We start from the raw sequence: 13,789 nt of genomic DNA, 5'->3' as shown, positions 1-13,789 counted from the left end.
AGGATGTGGCATATTCTTTAGGTTCAAACATGTGGTTTCACAGCTGAAGTAAGTGAGATTCCTTTAAAGTCAAAGCTTGTGACTGGAGTTGGATTCATAAAGACCCAACACAGTGATGGGATCCAGGCACCGTCTGAAGTTTTGACTAAAAGCAGCTGCCTAAATCCTTCAAGTGTTCTGGCTGATTCTCTTTCATTTGTCCACACGCAGAACAATCTCATATATACACCCTCACATCACTTTCCAACAGGAAACACAGTCTCCCCCTCATCACTGACACAATGTTTAGCCTGAGTGTTCTGGAAACACCGACTGGTGTGAACTAAAGTTCAATATTTCAGTTTAATCACTTAAAACATAAGCAGATTGCATAACTGGACATGGGACAAGCTATAAAATAAATACTTTTATAGTTACCTTAGCAATGATCTCGCCGTTTTCAGCATGGATCTGAGCAATGCCTCCCCGTTCTGCCAGGAAGGTAAAGACCTCATAAAGCTGCATGATGAGAGGTGGGGGGAAAAAAACAGCAGTACGGATTTTATTTTTGTAAGTCCAGACAGGCTGTTTGGACAAGTATTAGACACAACTTTTTAAATCCTGGGTCACTGATAAGCCACAATTTAGAAGAAGCCCACAATTTACAAGAAGTCTACGATGACACACTGCAATTACCATGTGTGGTCTCCAGAAAGGAAACTCATGGGATGAGCTGCAGTTGTTGCCACGGTTCCTGAGAGTGGAGCATGACATCAGTTTTTCAGACTGGACTATGTTAGCTTTCTCATGCGCTCTTTGAAAAATCAAATTAACCACAGCTGCATGAGAAACCTGAAAAGTTTTGTCTCACATTGTCTGAAGACAAATTTCCTTATGACTCTCAAGTCAAGTTAGGTATAACACTCATCCACATGTAATTTATAAACAAAAATGCTGCAGGTATTTTGCTTCAAACGTTCCAAAGAAGCATAAAGAAAGATTCTCATATGTGACTGCATGGTAACTAATAGGGAAGGAAAGAGACACTTCTCTTTGATGTAAGAGTAATGAAAAGCTTAAAACAGAAATGTTACATTACAACACCAAAAGTCAGTTTTTCGATTAGAAGCAGTATTATTTTTTTTTGTTGTTTTTAGGCACTTCCCTTGCTGAAGATGACTAGAAATGTAGTACAGTCAAAGTAAAGCTCCACTGAGGACCTACATTCATGTTAATGTATATTTATAGCAATTTATGTTGCCAAAAATAGTTGAAACGTGAAGTGACAGTCAAGATCTTTTGAAGTGGGGTTCTGTGGAAAGGCTATGAGCAACTGAAAATGGTAAAAGATAAATGGAATGTACTTATATAGCACCGTTCTATCTTATCAAGATACTCAAAGTGCTTTACACTACAATCTTTGTCCTCATTTACCCATTCATACAGCACTCTACTAGATCTATACAAAGAATAATCAGTGCTTTATCACGTTCATACACCTATCAGAGGCAATGAGGGGTTCAGTGTCATGGCCAGGGGCACTTCAGCATGTGACTGATGGTGGAATAGAACCCCCAACTCTTGCATTGGAGGATGACTGCTCTATCCACTCAGCCACAGCCGCCCCACAGATGTGATAGCTCTTTGAACGACCTCCGTTTGAAGAAACGGAGCTTAATTCTGACCAGACTGATCAGCTAATAACTAGACAGAATGGAGCCAAGACAGATTACTGTCACTATCATCTTTAACATTACACAGTTATTTACATTTGTTTTTGGTATTTACAAGCAAAATTAGCAGCAGCATCTATCTATAAGACTTATGGCACAAACTGGGGCATTTTGGCAGGAATATAGTGAGATTTCCACAGAAATAACGATGTAATGCAATATGATTGTGGGGTAAACGTTTATAAAAGAGCATTTCCATGAACCCTTAAAATGATCAAGATCAAGGTTTAAGATCAAAGATACGTTATGGTGGCATGAGTCTACTTTGGTTTTACCTTTCAACAGGTAAGATATTGTTTGTTCAAACCCTTTCTACAGAACCCCACATCAAAAGATCTAAAGTGTGAACTGTTTTGAAGTTCTTATACCTCACTATTGCTCATCTGATAGTAGTCCTTATAGGCCATGTAGACCTGGAAGGAGTTCACGCCTGAAAAGGAAAAACACACCATTAAACACCACATTATAGAGATGAAACATGATCAAGCCTGATTATATATTTTAATCATAATGTGATCAATAATGATTAACCCACACCCATTAACATTATCTTTAAACTTCTATTTGTAGGCCATTATTGTTAAAACAGTTTGCTGCCAGCTTGTGTGCACTGATCCATCTTTTGTCATGGCTACCAAAGTGAAGTGCCTGAAATGCTTTTGTTGACCTACAGTGTTACTAAATTTCTCCACACTTTTGCATTCAGTCTCACCAAAAATAAAAAAAATAAAAAAACTCCATCTCTACTATCTTGAACCACATATAGCAACAGTGCTAGATGGTGTACCATTGATAAGTGCAGTTCATGGTGGTAGATCTTAATAACCTCTGTCAAAACAATAGCCAGAACAATGTTTGCATAGGGAAACACAAGATCAGGCTAATTAGTTAACAGTAGCTGAAGTCTGAAATTAAATTTTGTATATATCAAAGATTATACATTGAAATATTGCAAACTAATAATGATGTAGTCGGTCATACTTATCTGTGTCCTTGAGTTTAATTTTATTACAAGGTTCACTTTGGTAAATCACAAGCATGTTCTATTTCGTGGAGGGTTTGCCCTTTAAGCCACGCCCCTAGTGGGTGTAACCCCACGCCAACACTGAAGGCCCCACAGCCTACCTTTCTCCTTAATCAGATTGTCCACCTCCTGCTTTACATTCTCATCCCAGTGGGTAACGTCCACGTGCAGCGAGTAATCACAGCAGGATTTCTCATCAGCCCACTGCCTCCACTGGTCGTAGGCCTCCATCAGGCTGCTGCCAGGCTCCGGGATCACATGATCCACTGTTGGAGACGCACAGCAGAGGAGAGAGGATTGAGGGGTGAGTGGAGTTTGCGTTGGTGACAGAGGAGTCATGGCAGGTCAAATAAAAAAAAAAGAGACAGACAAAGAAGTGACAGAGTTATGTGGAAACAGTCCAACTTTTCACATTTGACACATCAGTCTGCTGGCTTTGCTACTTTCTCTGTGTATTGTTTATCTTACATAATCAGCTGTCAGGGTTGCTGAAAAGATCAGACTGTGTCTACCAGAATACATTTTGTTAGACGTCACATTGCATTTAGTTTTTCGGGGTGAAACACGTCCTTCAAAAAGTTAGAGCGTGATGTTTGTATGATGCATTTGGGGATATTATTATTAATACAAAGGTTGAGCAATCTTTGAAGGAATACATATCACTCTCTGCCTTGCATGACACTGATCTAAGCTAAAATCATTCTGCTGAGAAGGGAAAGGGTTAAAGCATTTTGAGGATCTTTCTCAGCTACTATCACACCAAAGCTTAGCTCATCTGTAAAACTGACTATAAGTTGTAACTCTTTGAGTTGACTAATGTTGACTAATCCAAGATGGCCATCTTAGGCTGACTCTAAAAATGTATTGGTTATAGATGGACCCCAGATGATTGCATTCTGAGAGTTTCTTTAAAATCTGTTCATTAATTCACGAGACATACAGGTATTTGCTAACCGAAAGATGTTTGATGCCAACAGTTAATGCCAAAGTTTTAATTAAAAACACTGTGAAATGTGCAGTGCTCAAATCATGTTGATAACGTTTAGCTATTATCACGGCAAATTTTAGGTCAATATCTGTAAAAGTGGATGAGTTGTTGCTGCTTTTGTGTTTTCCTTAATATCTGTTGTTGGTGGCAGCCATTTCGAACTGGGTTGACGCCAAATGTGAGGTGGAGACGTATCCTCAGTGTTTGCTTTCTGGGATTTTCAATTAAATTTGTCCACCGGTATGTGAGATCCTGTGCTTTTGAATCAAGCAATATACATCAATATTTGTTTAATTTTATAAAAGCGCATGCTTTTAAACTAAATATCTACAGTCCTTTGCGTCTGCTTTCAATGAAAATACTCATGACGATTGGTTGTTACTCTATTCAACTGTACCAAGGATTCTCTATTTTATTCAGCCATTATTTACAAAGGTGCTCTGCTAGTTCACCACCTGACTATCTTCTTTATCTCATTTAAGACACCCCGATCTGCTTATGGTAATGGGATACAGCTAGATACAGTCTAATATAGATATAAACACAAGCAAATGTTAGTAAAGTAAAAGTATTCATAGCCATGTACACCACAAAACATCACTGTTACCTATTGATCATCTCAACCACTTTGTTATTGCCATTATTCTAAGACTTACATATATTGTATACAATAAATGGAATGAGACATCAATCCCACTTCTCAAACAACTCCGGCTGGAACATAATCCCTCTGTGAATGAAGCTCATGAATAGAGCTGACTACAGTAGCATGTCTGTTAGTGGAAAACAGCCAGCAAAGAGATCCTGAAAGAAGTTATTGATTAAACTGTTGTTTATCATCAATGCTTTGTTGTTATATAATCTCTAAGCTACATGGACCTAGATAATAAAGATAAATTAAAAATATGATGTTGTATATGTGTGTATGTACACAATGCTAAAAATGTATTCTATGGGAGCATGTTGACCCCCCTTGCCTCCTACACTGTCTTTTGTGTGGTATTTTTTTGGTTGGGGGTGGGTATATGGGGGGATTTCCCATAAAAGCCCAAAATGGAGTTTATTCCCTTCCTTTCTCTTGTCCTCTGTTGGGGATCCAGCCTTCCCTCAAACTCACAATAAACCCCCTTTTTTTGGCCCATCTCTATGAGAGGCAGCACGGTGGTGCAGTTGGTAGAGCTGTTGCCTCTCAGTGAGAAGGTCGCCTAATCAAATGCCATTCAGGAACATTTCAGTGTGGAGTTTGCATATACTGTCTGTGCATGTGTATGTTTTCTCCAGGTACTCCGGTTTCCTCCCACAGACCAAAAACATGCATGTTAGGCTGATTGGTAACTCTAAACTGTTCCTAGTTATGAGTGAGAGAGTGAATGGTTGTTTGTCTTTATGTGTCCCTGTGATGGACTGGAGACCTGTCCATGACTGCTGGATAAGAAGCGGGTAAAGATAATGGATGGATGAATCTCTGTGTTGATCCACCTGGAGTCAGTGTCTCTTGTGTGGATATCATTGCCTGGAGCTCCTACCGATCATAGTTGTGCCACCAACGAGGGCAGCCTTTGATCCCTGAGCGAAGTCATCCACGGTTGTGGTTCCACGGTACGGCATCTGGAAGTGAGTGTGGATGTCAATGCCTCCAGGAATCACCATCTTCCCGTTGGCTTCGACGGTCTTAACTCCACCGGGAACAATCAAGTTGTCACCTATCTGCCTGTAAATGGGATACACTGTTGTTGGATTTGCATGATTACAGACAAGATAAGATATTGGATAACCATTAAGATAGATAGATAGATAGATAGATAGATAGATAGATAGATAGATAGATTAAAGTTAAACTGTTGTTGTTGCAGTAAAGACTGGTATTAGTCGAGCCTTGAATTTGTCAAAAGAAAGAAAAAAAACATATTTCGGACGAAGTAATGCATTGAAAAGAGAAACAGTATTCCTCTAAGTTGAAATCAGTACAGTTGCCATGATAACACATAAACATTTGTTGACTATAAAAAAAAAAGAGGGAAAAAGAGAACTACTGTTGTTCAAACGTTATTGAGGAGACAATCCAGACCGACATAAGTCAGTGTCTGTGTTTGCCAGCAGCTTGATGGTGCTGCAGGCAACAGGGTGATTATTATGCAACACCACACTTTGCATGGGTTCCTCCTTCTGAGCTCCCTCACTAAAGGGCAGCAGGGACAAAACATCTACAAAATAAAAAAAAAATAATGGAGCCATTCTCCAATCATCCTCAGTCACTTCTGGTGGGGAGGAGACACCACTGGGGGCTGAACTGGCTGTTCGGATAACAACAAAAAAGTCACGAGTGTAGCTCCTTTACATAATCATTCAGGTTGTTTTGACTAATGTATACTTAAAAGAGCTGTACTTTAAGTAATTGAGGAAATTTAGCTATGTTGACCAGATTACGCTGTCATTTTGAAATTATTTTACACATATTAAAAACAGCTATATTCATTTTTGGAGCTGCCATTTGCATTATACAAGTAGAAATACTAAAACGTAAAAGAGAAGGTTGGAAGTTCAGACAGAATAGAAACAGTTGAGGATAAGTAGGGAAAATAAAGGAAAAGAGGCCGTGGAGGACTTACTTAATAAGGCCATCCTCCATGTAGATATCAGCATTGAAGGACTGATCATCATTCACAATCCTCCCTCCTTTGATCAGAAGCCTGTCGCTCTGTAGGAAAGAACGATGAGAGACATGACTCGTGATGTAAAAAAATAATAGTAATTTGTCAAACAAATATAAAGTAGAGGCAAGCTCCCTAGTGTGCATCTGTTCTATGTTCAGTGTTAAACAGTGCTTCATCACTTCTCTGTTATTAAATTATGTCCCTTTCTTTTCAACCAGAGGAGATGAACAATGTTTCATTCATTCCAGTAATTCATTCATTACTGGGAAGAGACTTCCCACACAACAGATCACAGTTTTGTTATAGACCACCCTGTGCAGCTGCCTGCCAAGCCAAATAAACCCATATTAATTGGAAGATTGTTGATAACTATGACAACTATATTAGTTTTTCTTTTAAGATGAATACCTGAAAATGTGCATGTTGTTATACACAAGCAGCTTTTTGACTCCTATTATATGAACAAAAATCTATGTTTTGTTAAAATGGTTAGATTCAGAGTGAGCTCATGAGCTACAGAACTTTTATTGAAGATGTTTGAGAGACAGAGGATTTGTTGCTGGGAGCATAGCTAAAGCTGCTTTTTTGAACTGATCACAGATTAAAATTTGAACGATATCCATTTAAATTCCATAATGCAACAAACGAGCTGTGGATTTCAGTAAAATATTTTCATCCAGCAAATCCAATCACCAGTGTGGATTATGGAGGATCTTATGTGGGAAAAAAACATGAACAAAAAAAAACATGCAAACAGGGAACCTGCAAGACAACATCTCATCTAATTCAACATGACTTCCTCTGATCCGGGCGTCGCCACAACAATGTCAAGCCTTCAAAAATTTGCTGCTGCTGCTGCTCCACCGATCAACTCTTCTAGGTCGTTGTCATGGTGACGAGTTGCTACAGACAGTGGACAGAGTGAACGAAGAGGGAGTCGAGGCTGCCAGGCTTTGCTGATGTGTTGTATGTTGGCTCGAACACGGCTGTGGAACAGGGTGGAGTGCTTTAGGGACAAATGGGATGTTAACTGGCAGAAGGGCAGCTGGACAGCTGGTTGGGAGTTCTCTGGGAAAACGATTATGTTAAGCTGAAGCTAAAGCTACAGGAAACGGAGATATGCAGAAACAATGTCTCATCAGGATTCAAGAAAAAAGCTCGTTATAACATATAGATTTTAGTAATTTATTTGTTTATTAAGTTGTTTCTTGGTAGCTTGATTCAACATGAATATCTGGGAAGAACTAGCAGGACTTGGAAGATGGATGTTTCCATGGTCAAGTTTATTGTTGGTTTGCACGTGAACCTTCTGAAGAACTTCCTGTTTTGCCATTTTAGGTGTTTACAAAGAATAAAGAGGAGCTCACCACTAAAATCTATTTGATTGTTAGTTTGTTTGTTTTTTTAAGTCAAAGAGGTGAATTATTAAAATAGTTGAAAGGAAACCCAACAAAGTTCAGTCAAGTCATCTGGATGTTTTTTTTTTAGATATTTCATCCTTCATCCAAAGGAATTCATCAGTCTGAGGAGCCACAACAAACTCAGTCCCACAAGCAGCATACTCACATAGTGGACCAGCCAGTTTTCTGGTCATAAGATGGTTTCTGGGGGCCACCCTCTCCCCCGTCAACGCCGCTAAGGCAGCCATAGCCAAAGTGGTTCGAAACAACTCAACAAAAAGAAAAAGAAAATGTCCAGATGATCTGATTGAACTTTGTTGGCTTTTTTACCTGGATTATTGAGCATGAAATTTGATGTTTTGAACCACTTTGGCTATAGGTGCTCAGAGGAGTTGATGGTTTCTATTTCTTTTTGTTAAGACATTTTGTGATTCATCCAAAGGACTTCATCAGTCCGAGTTGCCACAAACTCAGTCCCACAAGCAGCACACTCACATAGTGGACCAACCAGTTGGCTGGTGGTAAGATGGTTTTTTGGGGCCCTTCCTCTCCCCTGTCAACTCCTCTGAGGCAGACATGCCAAAAATGGCTCAAAACACCAAATCTTTATTTCCACTGAGACATTTCATCCTTCATCCAAAGGACTTCATCAGTCCGAGGAGACACAAACTCAGTTCAACAAGCAGCACACTCACATAGTGGACCAACCAGTTGGCTGGTGGTAATATGGTTTTTGGGGCCCTTCCTCTCCCCGGTCAACGCCTCTGAGGCAGACGTGCCAAAATGGCTCAAAACACCAAATGTTTATTTCCACTGAGACATTTCATCCTTCATCCAAAGGACTTCTTCAGTCCGAGGAGCCACAAGCAAACTGGAGTCCCATAAGCACCACACTCCCATAGTGGGGGGGTGGGAAAAAACACAATAGTTTGCTGGTGATAAGACGTTTTTTGGGGGCCACCCTCTACGACCCCCCCACCCTTGGTGTTTTGAACCATTTTGTCATGTCTGCCTCAGAGGAGCTGACAGAGGAAAGGAGGCCTCAGAAATCTTACCGCCAGCCAACTGGTCGGCCCACTATGGGAGTGTGCTGCTCGTGGGAGTGAACTTGTTGTGGCTCCTCGGACTGATGAAGTCCTTTGGATGAATCACAAAATGTCTCAACAAAAAGAAATAGAAACCGTCCAGATGACCTGACTGAACTTTGTTGGAAGTTTGACCTGGATTATTGAGCATGAATTTTGAAGTTGAAAAGAAACATTCTTAGATTTAAAATAACTAATTCCAACTTCTCTGTTTATGACACTTATTTTTGTCCAATAGTTCAAATCTCATTTAAAACAAAACTGAAATTAAATGTAAAATAATTACTATTTACAGTCTTAAAGATGCAAGAAAGAAAAATACACTGAAAGATACGATTATATCCTTATAACAAACCTTATCTCAAATTATTTTTAGATACGGTTTTATAAACTATTACACATCTAATGTGTGCACTTTCTAAAATAAAAAGGATTCAGTTCTTCACCTATGAGAGTGAGACGTCCATCATTTCCCATGTATGAAGTGAGTTACACTCCTGGCTGAAGACCCAGAGTTACATCACTGTAATAAACTGCAGTCAGTTCTGTGCACTTCAAGAAGTAATTTAAAGAAATAAAAAACATTTGCAGCTCAAAGAATACACTGGACTAATTCTATGCAAACTTGGTGTGAGTAGTTTTTTTGTGCGTGTTGTGGCAAATGGTGATGTATGTGGCGATGGAGCAGTGTGAAACCGAGCCCAGAGCCTAAAAGCAACCACACCCTGCAGCAGCACATGACATCACTGTCATCAGCGCTTGGAGCTCAGCTCCACCATAGATCATTCCTGAGCTTGCTGCCCTAAAACTGTCACTCATTTGCTCAGAAAATCCATATTAAAGTAGAGCTCTGTTCAAAATCTCTACTCTGAGTTATCTTTATCCCTGAAATTCATTGTATTTATAGGACACTCACAGGTCCCACATTTCTTTGATGTTTGAAGTGAATACAGTGTGCACTGTAATGAGTCATCTCATCTTCAGTTCATGTTTATTTTAGCTCATGATTTTGTCCTAATATTGCATCATTAAGAGCAAATAGAATAGAATGGACTGCATTTATATATTGCCTTTCTATCTTTTCAAGATACTCAAAGTGCTTTACACTACCATCTGTGCCCTGATTTACCCATTCATACAGTAGGCTACTAGATCTTTACAAAGATTAATCAGTGCTTTATCACATTCATACACCAATGGGACACACATCGGAGGCAATGAGGGGTTCAGTGTCTTGCCCAGGGACACTTCAGCATGTGAGTGCTGATGGAATCGAACCCCCAACTCTCCCATTGGAGGACGACTGCTCTAACCACTGGGTTGACAGTAATGGAATTTTTGTTTAAATAAACAAATTGTAAACAAATTGAATATTTCTAAATCATAATTTCCCCATGAATTCTGTCAAGATAATAGAACAGGTTGACTAAGAAAATATTTATGCAGCGTCTCTGCACTTTCAGGCCATTCTCCTCAGTATATAGCAACCAGCAGCAGTATTTTTAAACTAGAGGCATCTCCATTTTTGGTCTTGTTTCTGTGCAGCTTTGACTTTTAAAATGTGACTTTACTCCCAATTAACTGATAATGATGGGATGGTAGAACTATATTTTTATGTTTGGAATGTTTATTGGCTTTTAAAAGGATAATTCAAAGGTCAATAATACAGGTAAAAATCCAACAAAGTTCAGTCAGTTCATCTGGACAGTTTCTTTTTGTTGTTGAGACATTTCATCCTTCATCCAAAGGACTTCATCAGGCCAAAGAGCCACAACAAACTGAGTCCCACAGATGAAGGACGTAACATCTCAACAACAACAAAAAAAAGAAACTGTCTAGATGACCTGACAACTTTTTGGGATTTTAACCTGGATTATTGATCATGAACCTGGATGTTTTAAACCATTTTGGCTATGGCTGCCTCAAAGGAGTCAACGGGGGAGAGGGCGGGCCCCAGAAACCATCTTACCACCAGCAAATTAGTTGGCTCACTAGATTGGTGTGCTGCTTGTAGGACTGAGTTTTTGTGGCTCCTCAAACTAATGAAGTCCTTTGGATGATGGACGAAACGTCTCAACAACAACAAAAAATAAATAAATTCTCACCAAAAAAAGAAAGAAAATGTCCAGATGACCTGACTTAACTTTGTTCAAAATGCAAATGTTCAGTTTCCTGGGTTCATTCAAGACCAGGTAAATCATTCAAAAATGCTTGAAAGCTTTGCAGACGAAAACCGCTATTAAAAAAAATAAAAATTACATCATCATCTAAATAAACAATTATAGGAAATAGTTGAAATGTAATAATTTGGAAAATCAAGAAAAGAGCTTTAGTCAGGAGTGTTTTTTGTGTTTTATAATGATACGATTTTGAATTTAAACAGTTAATAGGATTAATCGCTTTATTCGCTAGTTCCAAATGATTTCATAAATAATGAAAAGGAATACAGCAGTAACAACTGGCTCTCATTAACTGCGTCAGTAAAGAGACTTTATCAGATTTATCCACTGCAGTCAGATGTTTGCCCTCATGTACTGGTGACCTACTGAAGTGCACAGTCAATAACTTTCATGCACACCCATGTTCACGTTTTCATTTTTATTTGCTGGCTAACGACAATATTCAGAAGACCAGAATCCCTTAATGACCCATTACTTTCCAGTAACCAACAGACCACTGGAGGGTTGAACAGCCCTGCATTTAATTAGTTATAGTAACACGAGGTTAAGATTCCTAACCGAAGGGCTCAGATCATCAATCAAAAATGATTAAATAACAAAACTGTAAGGACACTGACCATATATTTAGCATATCCACGATCATGTTCCAGCTTTCAGAGGTCTACACCAGTGGTATGGAAACAAACTGTGTAACTAAGCTTAGTCTTTGTAAAGACACATTCTGATGTCACTTTCACTGACATTACCAAATCACAGTTCATAAATCTTAATGTGGTCTCAACATTTACTGATTTTCATGCAGTCTGTCACAGACTCATTCTGTCCACATAGCTGAGGCTCATGTCAGTCAGCCATAAACCCCAAATATGCTGCACCCAATAAATATCATGGTCAATATGAGCTGTGAAGTGATGCTGTTTTCATTTGTTGTCATGGTTACAAATATGTTGTCAGTGTCCCAGATGGTTGTTTACGATGAAATTATTTATTCTGTATTCGTTCAACTATTTCTTGTGTGATTTGAGGACTGCTTTTCTATTCAGAAGGGGAAAATACTTGTGTGTGCAAAAACCAACGGTGTCATGAAAATACTCCCATCCACTCTTTAACATGTTCTCTTCTTTTGTAAATGGCAATTGTCTGAATTTGAAACATTGACTTTACTGGCGTTAAACTATCTGTGTCACTATGTGGCCATGGGAAAACCAAGGACCAATTGCTACAACTTTAACGAGACAGTACGGTCCATATAGTGAACACATGCTTCAGTCAAACCACTGTCTGAAATTTTTATTACTGCCCCGACTCTGACATTTAATACCTTTTAGTTTTGCTGCTCATACAAGAATTCTTGCGTCTGAGGTTGGAGTACATGGCCACAGCTGTTTGCAGAATGTGAATTAACATTAGAACTAATAACAGACCTTTATTTAAAAAGTATAGTAAAAAAAAGAGTTAAAACTGCAATAAAACGAGTTGCAGTTGTTATAAAAGCACATTTGTTTGTACTGATTTTACAGCTTGGTTGTCTATCTCTTTCTAAAGATCATAAAATGTATAAATCATCATATAAAATAAGTTGTAATTAAGAAATGATGGTTTAAAAAGACAGCTACTGTAATTTTCACCATACAAGTTGCAGATTTTTACATAAATTGGCATGTCTGCAAATTATACAGTGAAGTGACGTATTTATGTTTTTTTCCCATATTTATAACCCAATTTTTGGCTGAGATCTGACGATTTCATTCATTCTGACATGGAAAATATTGAACACTACCATTTTCAGAAGCTAGAGGACCCTCGAGTAATATGGCAAGCCAAGTGTCTCATTAATAGGTAAAATTGGCTATTAATGAGACACTTGGCTTGCCATACCAAGCCACCTTAGTCTCGCTCCGGAACTCCTGACGCAAATCAGCTGCATTTTGCTGCGCCGCCTAGGTCAAATACAGCTGATTTGACCGTCAAAGTGAATTTATTAAGGAAAAGTTCAACTGAGATACATCTTTACTATAATTTCGAGCAAACAAATAATTGTTTTTAGGTGGTTATCTTGTGAAATTTTGAAGAAATGCATAGCGAGTCGTCCCTCTGTGCGCTCCCACTTCTGCAAATTGGCTTTGGAAATACAGCTGATTTGACCGTCAAAGCACATTTATTAAGGACAATTCAACTGAGACACATCTTTGATATAATTTTGAGCAAACAAATAATCATTTTAAGTGCTAATCTTGTGAACTTCTTGTTAAAGTTCTCCCGTGCATGCTCCCACGGCCGCCATTTGGCAGCCAATTGTTTTTTGGCACAACACTGGCCCACATTTCCAGGTTGTCAGCGGTGACGTGTAAAAAATGTGACGCGTCAGCAGTGATACATAGTATATGCGACTTATACAGCGAAGCAACGTACTTATGTTTTTTTCCACTTTATTAGATATATTTGGACTGATAAAACTTATACCGTGGTGCGACATGTACGGCGGCAAGTACGGTAATTAAAAAAGTCTGGTATTAGAAAATTAGATCCAGCTTAAGGACGAAACGTCTCAACAAAATAATAAACTGTCCAGATGACCTGATTGAGCTTTGTTAGAAGATAAAAAAATATAGTTTTCTCTCTTTTTATGTACTTTAAAGTTAGGAGTTAGTCTTTAAATCATTCCACTACTTTCTGCAACTTCTCACAAGTGTTGACATGAAAAAAAAAAAAAAAAAAAAAAAAAAAAAAAAAAAAAAAAAAAAAA

General features: G+C 38.6%; 1 protein-coding gene across 2 annotated transcripts in view; it reads right to left on the bottom strand.

Annotated features, from left to right (window-relative positions):
* dpysl3 (dihydropyrimidinase like 3) overlaps nucleotides 1-13,789 on the bottom strand; it is a 41,816-nt gene that overhangs the window by 22,677 nt on the left and 5,350 nt on the right. For both annotated transcript variants that reach the window (XM_037687873.1, XM_037687874.1), the window contains exons 2-6: nucleotides 6,334-6,422; nucleotides 5,251-5,435; nucleotides 2,838-3,002; nucleotides 2,081-2,142; nucleotides 418-498 (exon numbers count right to left, since the gene is read on the bottom strand). In XM_037687873.1, the coding sequence (XP_037543801.1) occupies nucleotides 418-498; nucleotides 2,081-2,142; nucleotides 2,838-3,002; nucleotides 5,251-5,435; nucleotides 6,334-6,422 (582 nt within the window). The remainder of the gene's footprint in view (nucleotides 1-417; nucleotides 499-2,080; nucleotides 2,143-2,837; nucleotides 3,003-5,250; nucleotides 5,436-6,333; nucleotides 6,423-13,789) is intronic.

This window comes from Nematolebias whitei, chromosome 14, assembly GCF_014905685.2.
Source record: "Nematolebias whitei isolate Nwh7 chromosome 14, NemWhi1, whole genome shotgun sequence".
NCBI lineage: Eukaryota > Metazoa > Chordata > Actinopteri > Cyprinodontiformes > Rivulidae > Nematolebias > Nematolebias whitei.
This window is presented reverse-complemented; position numbering and strand designations above follow the sequence as displayed.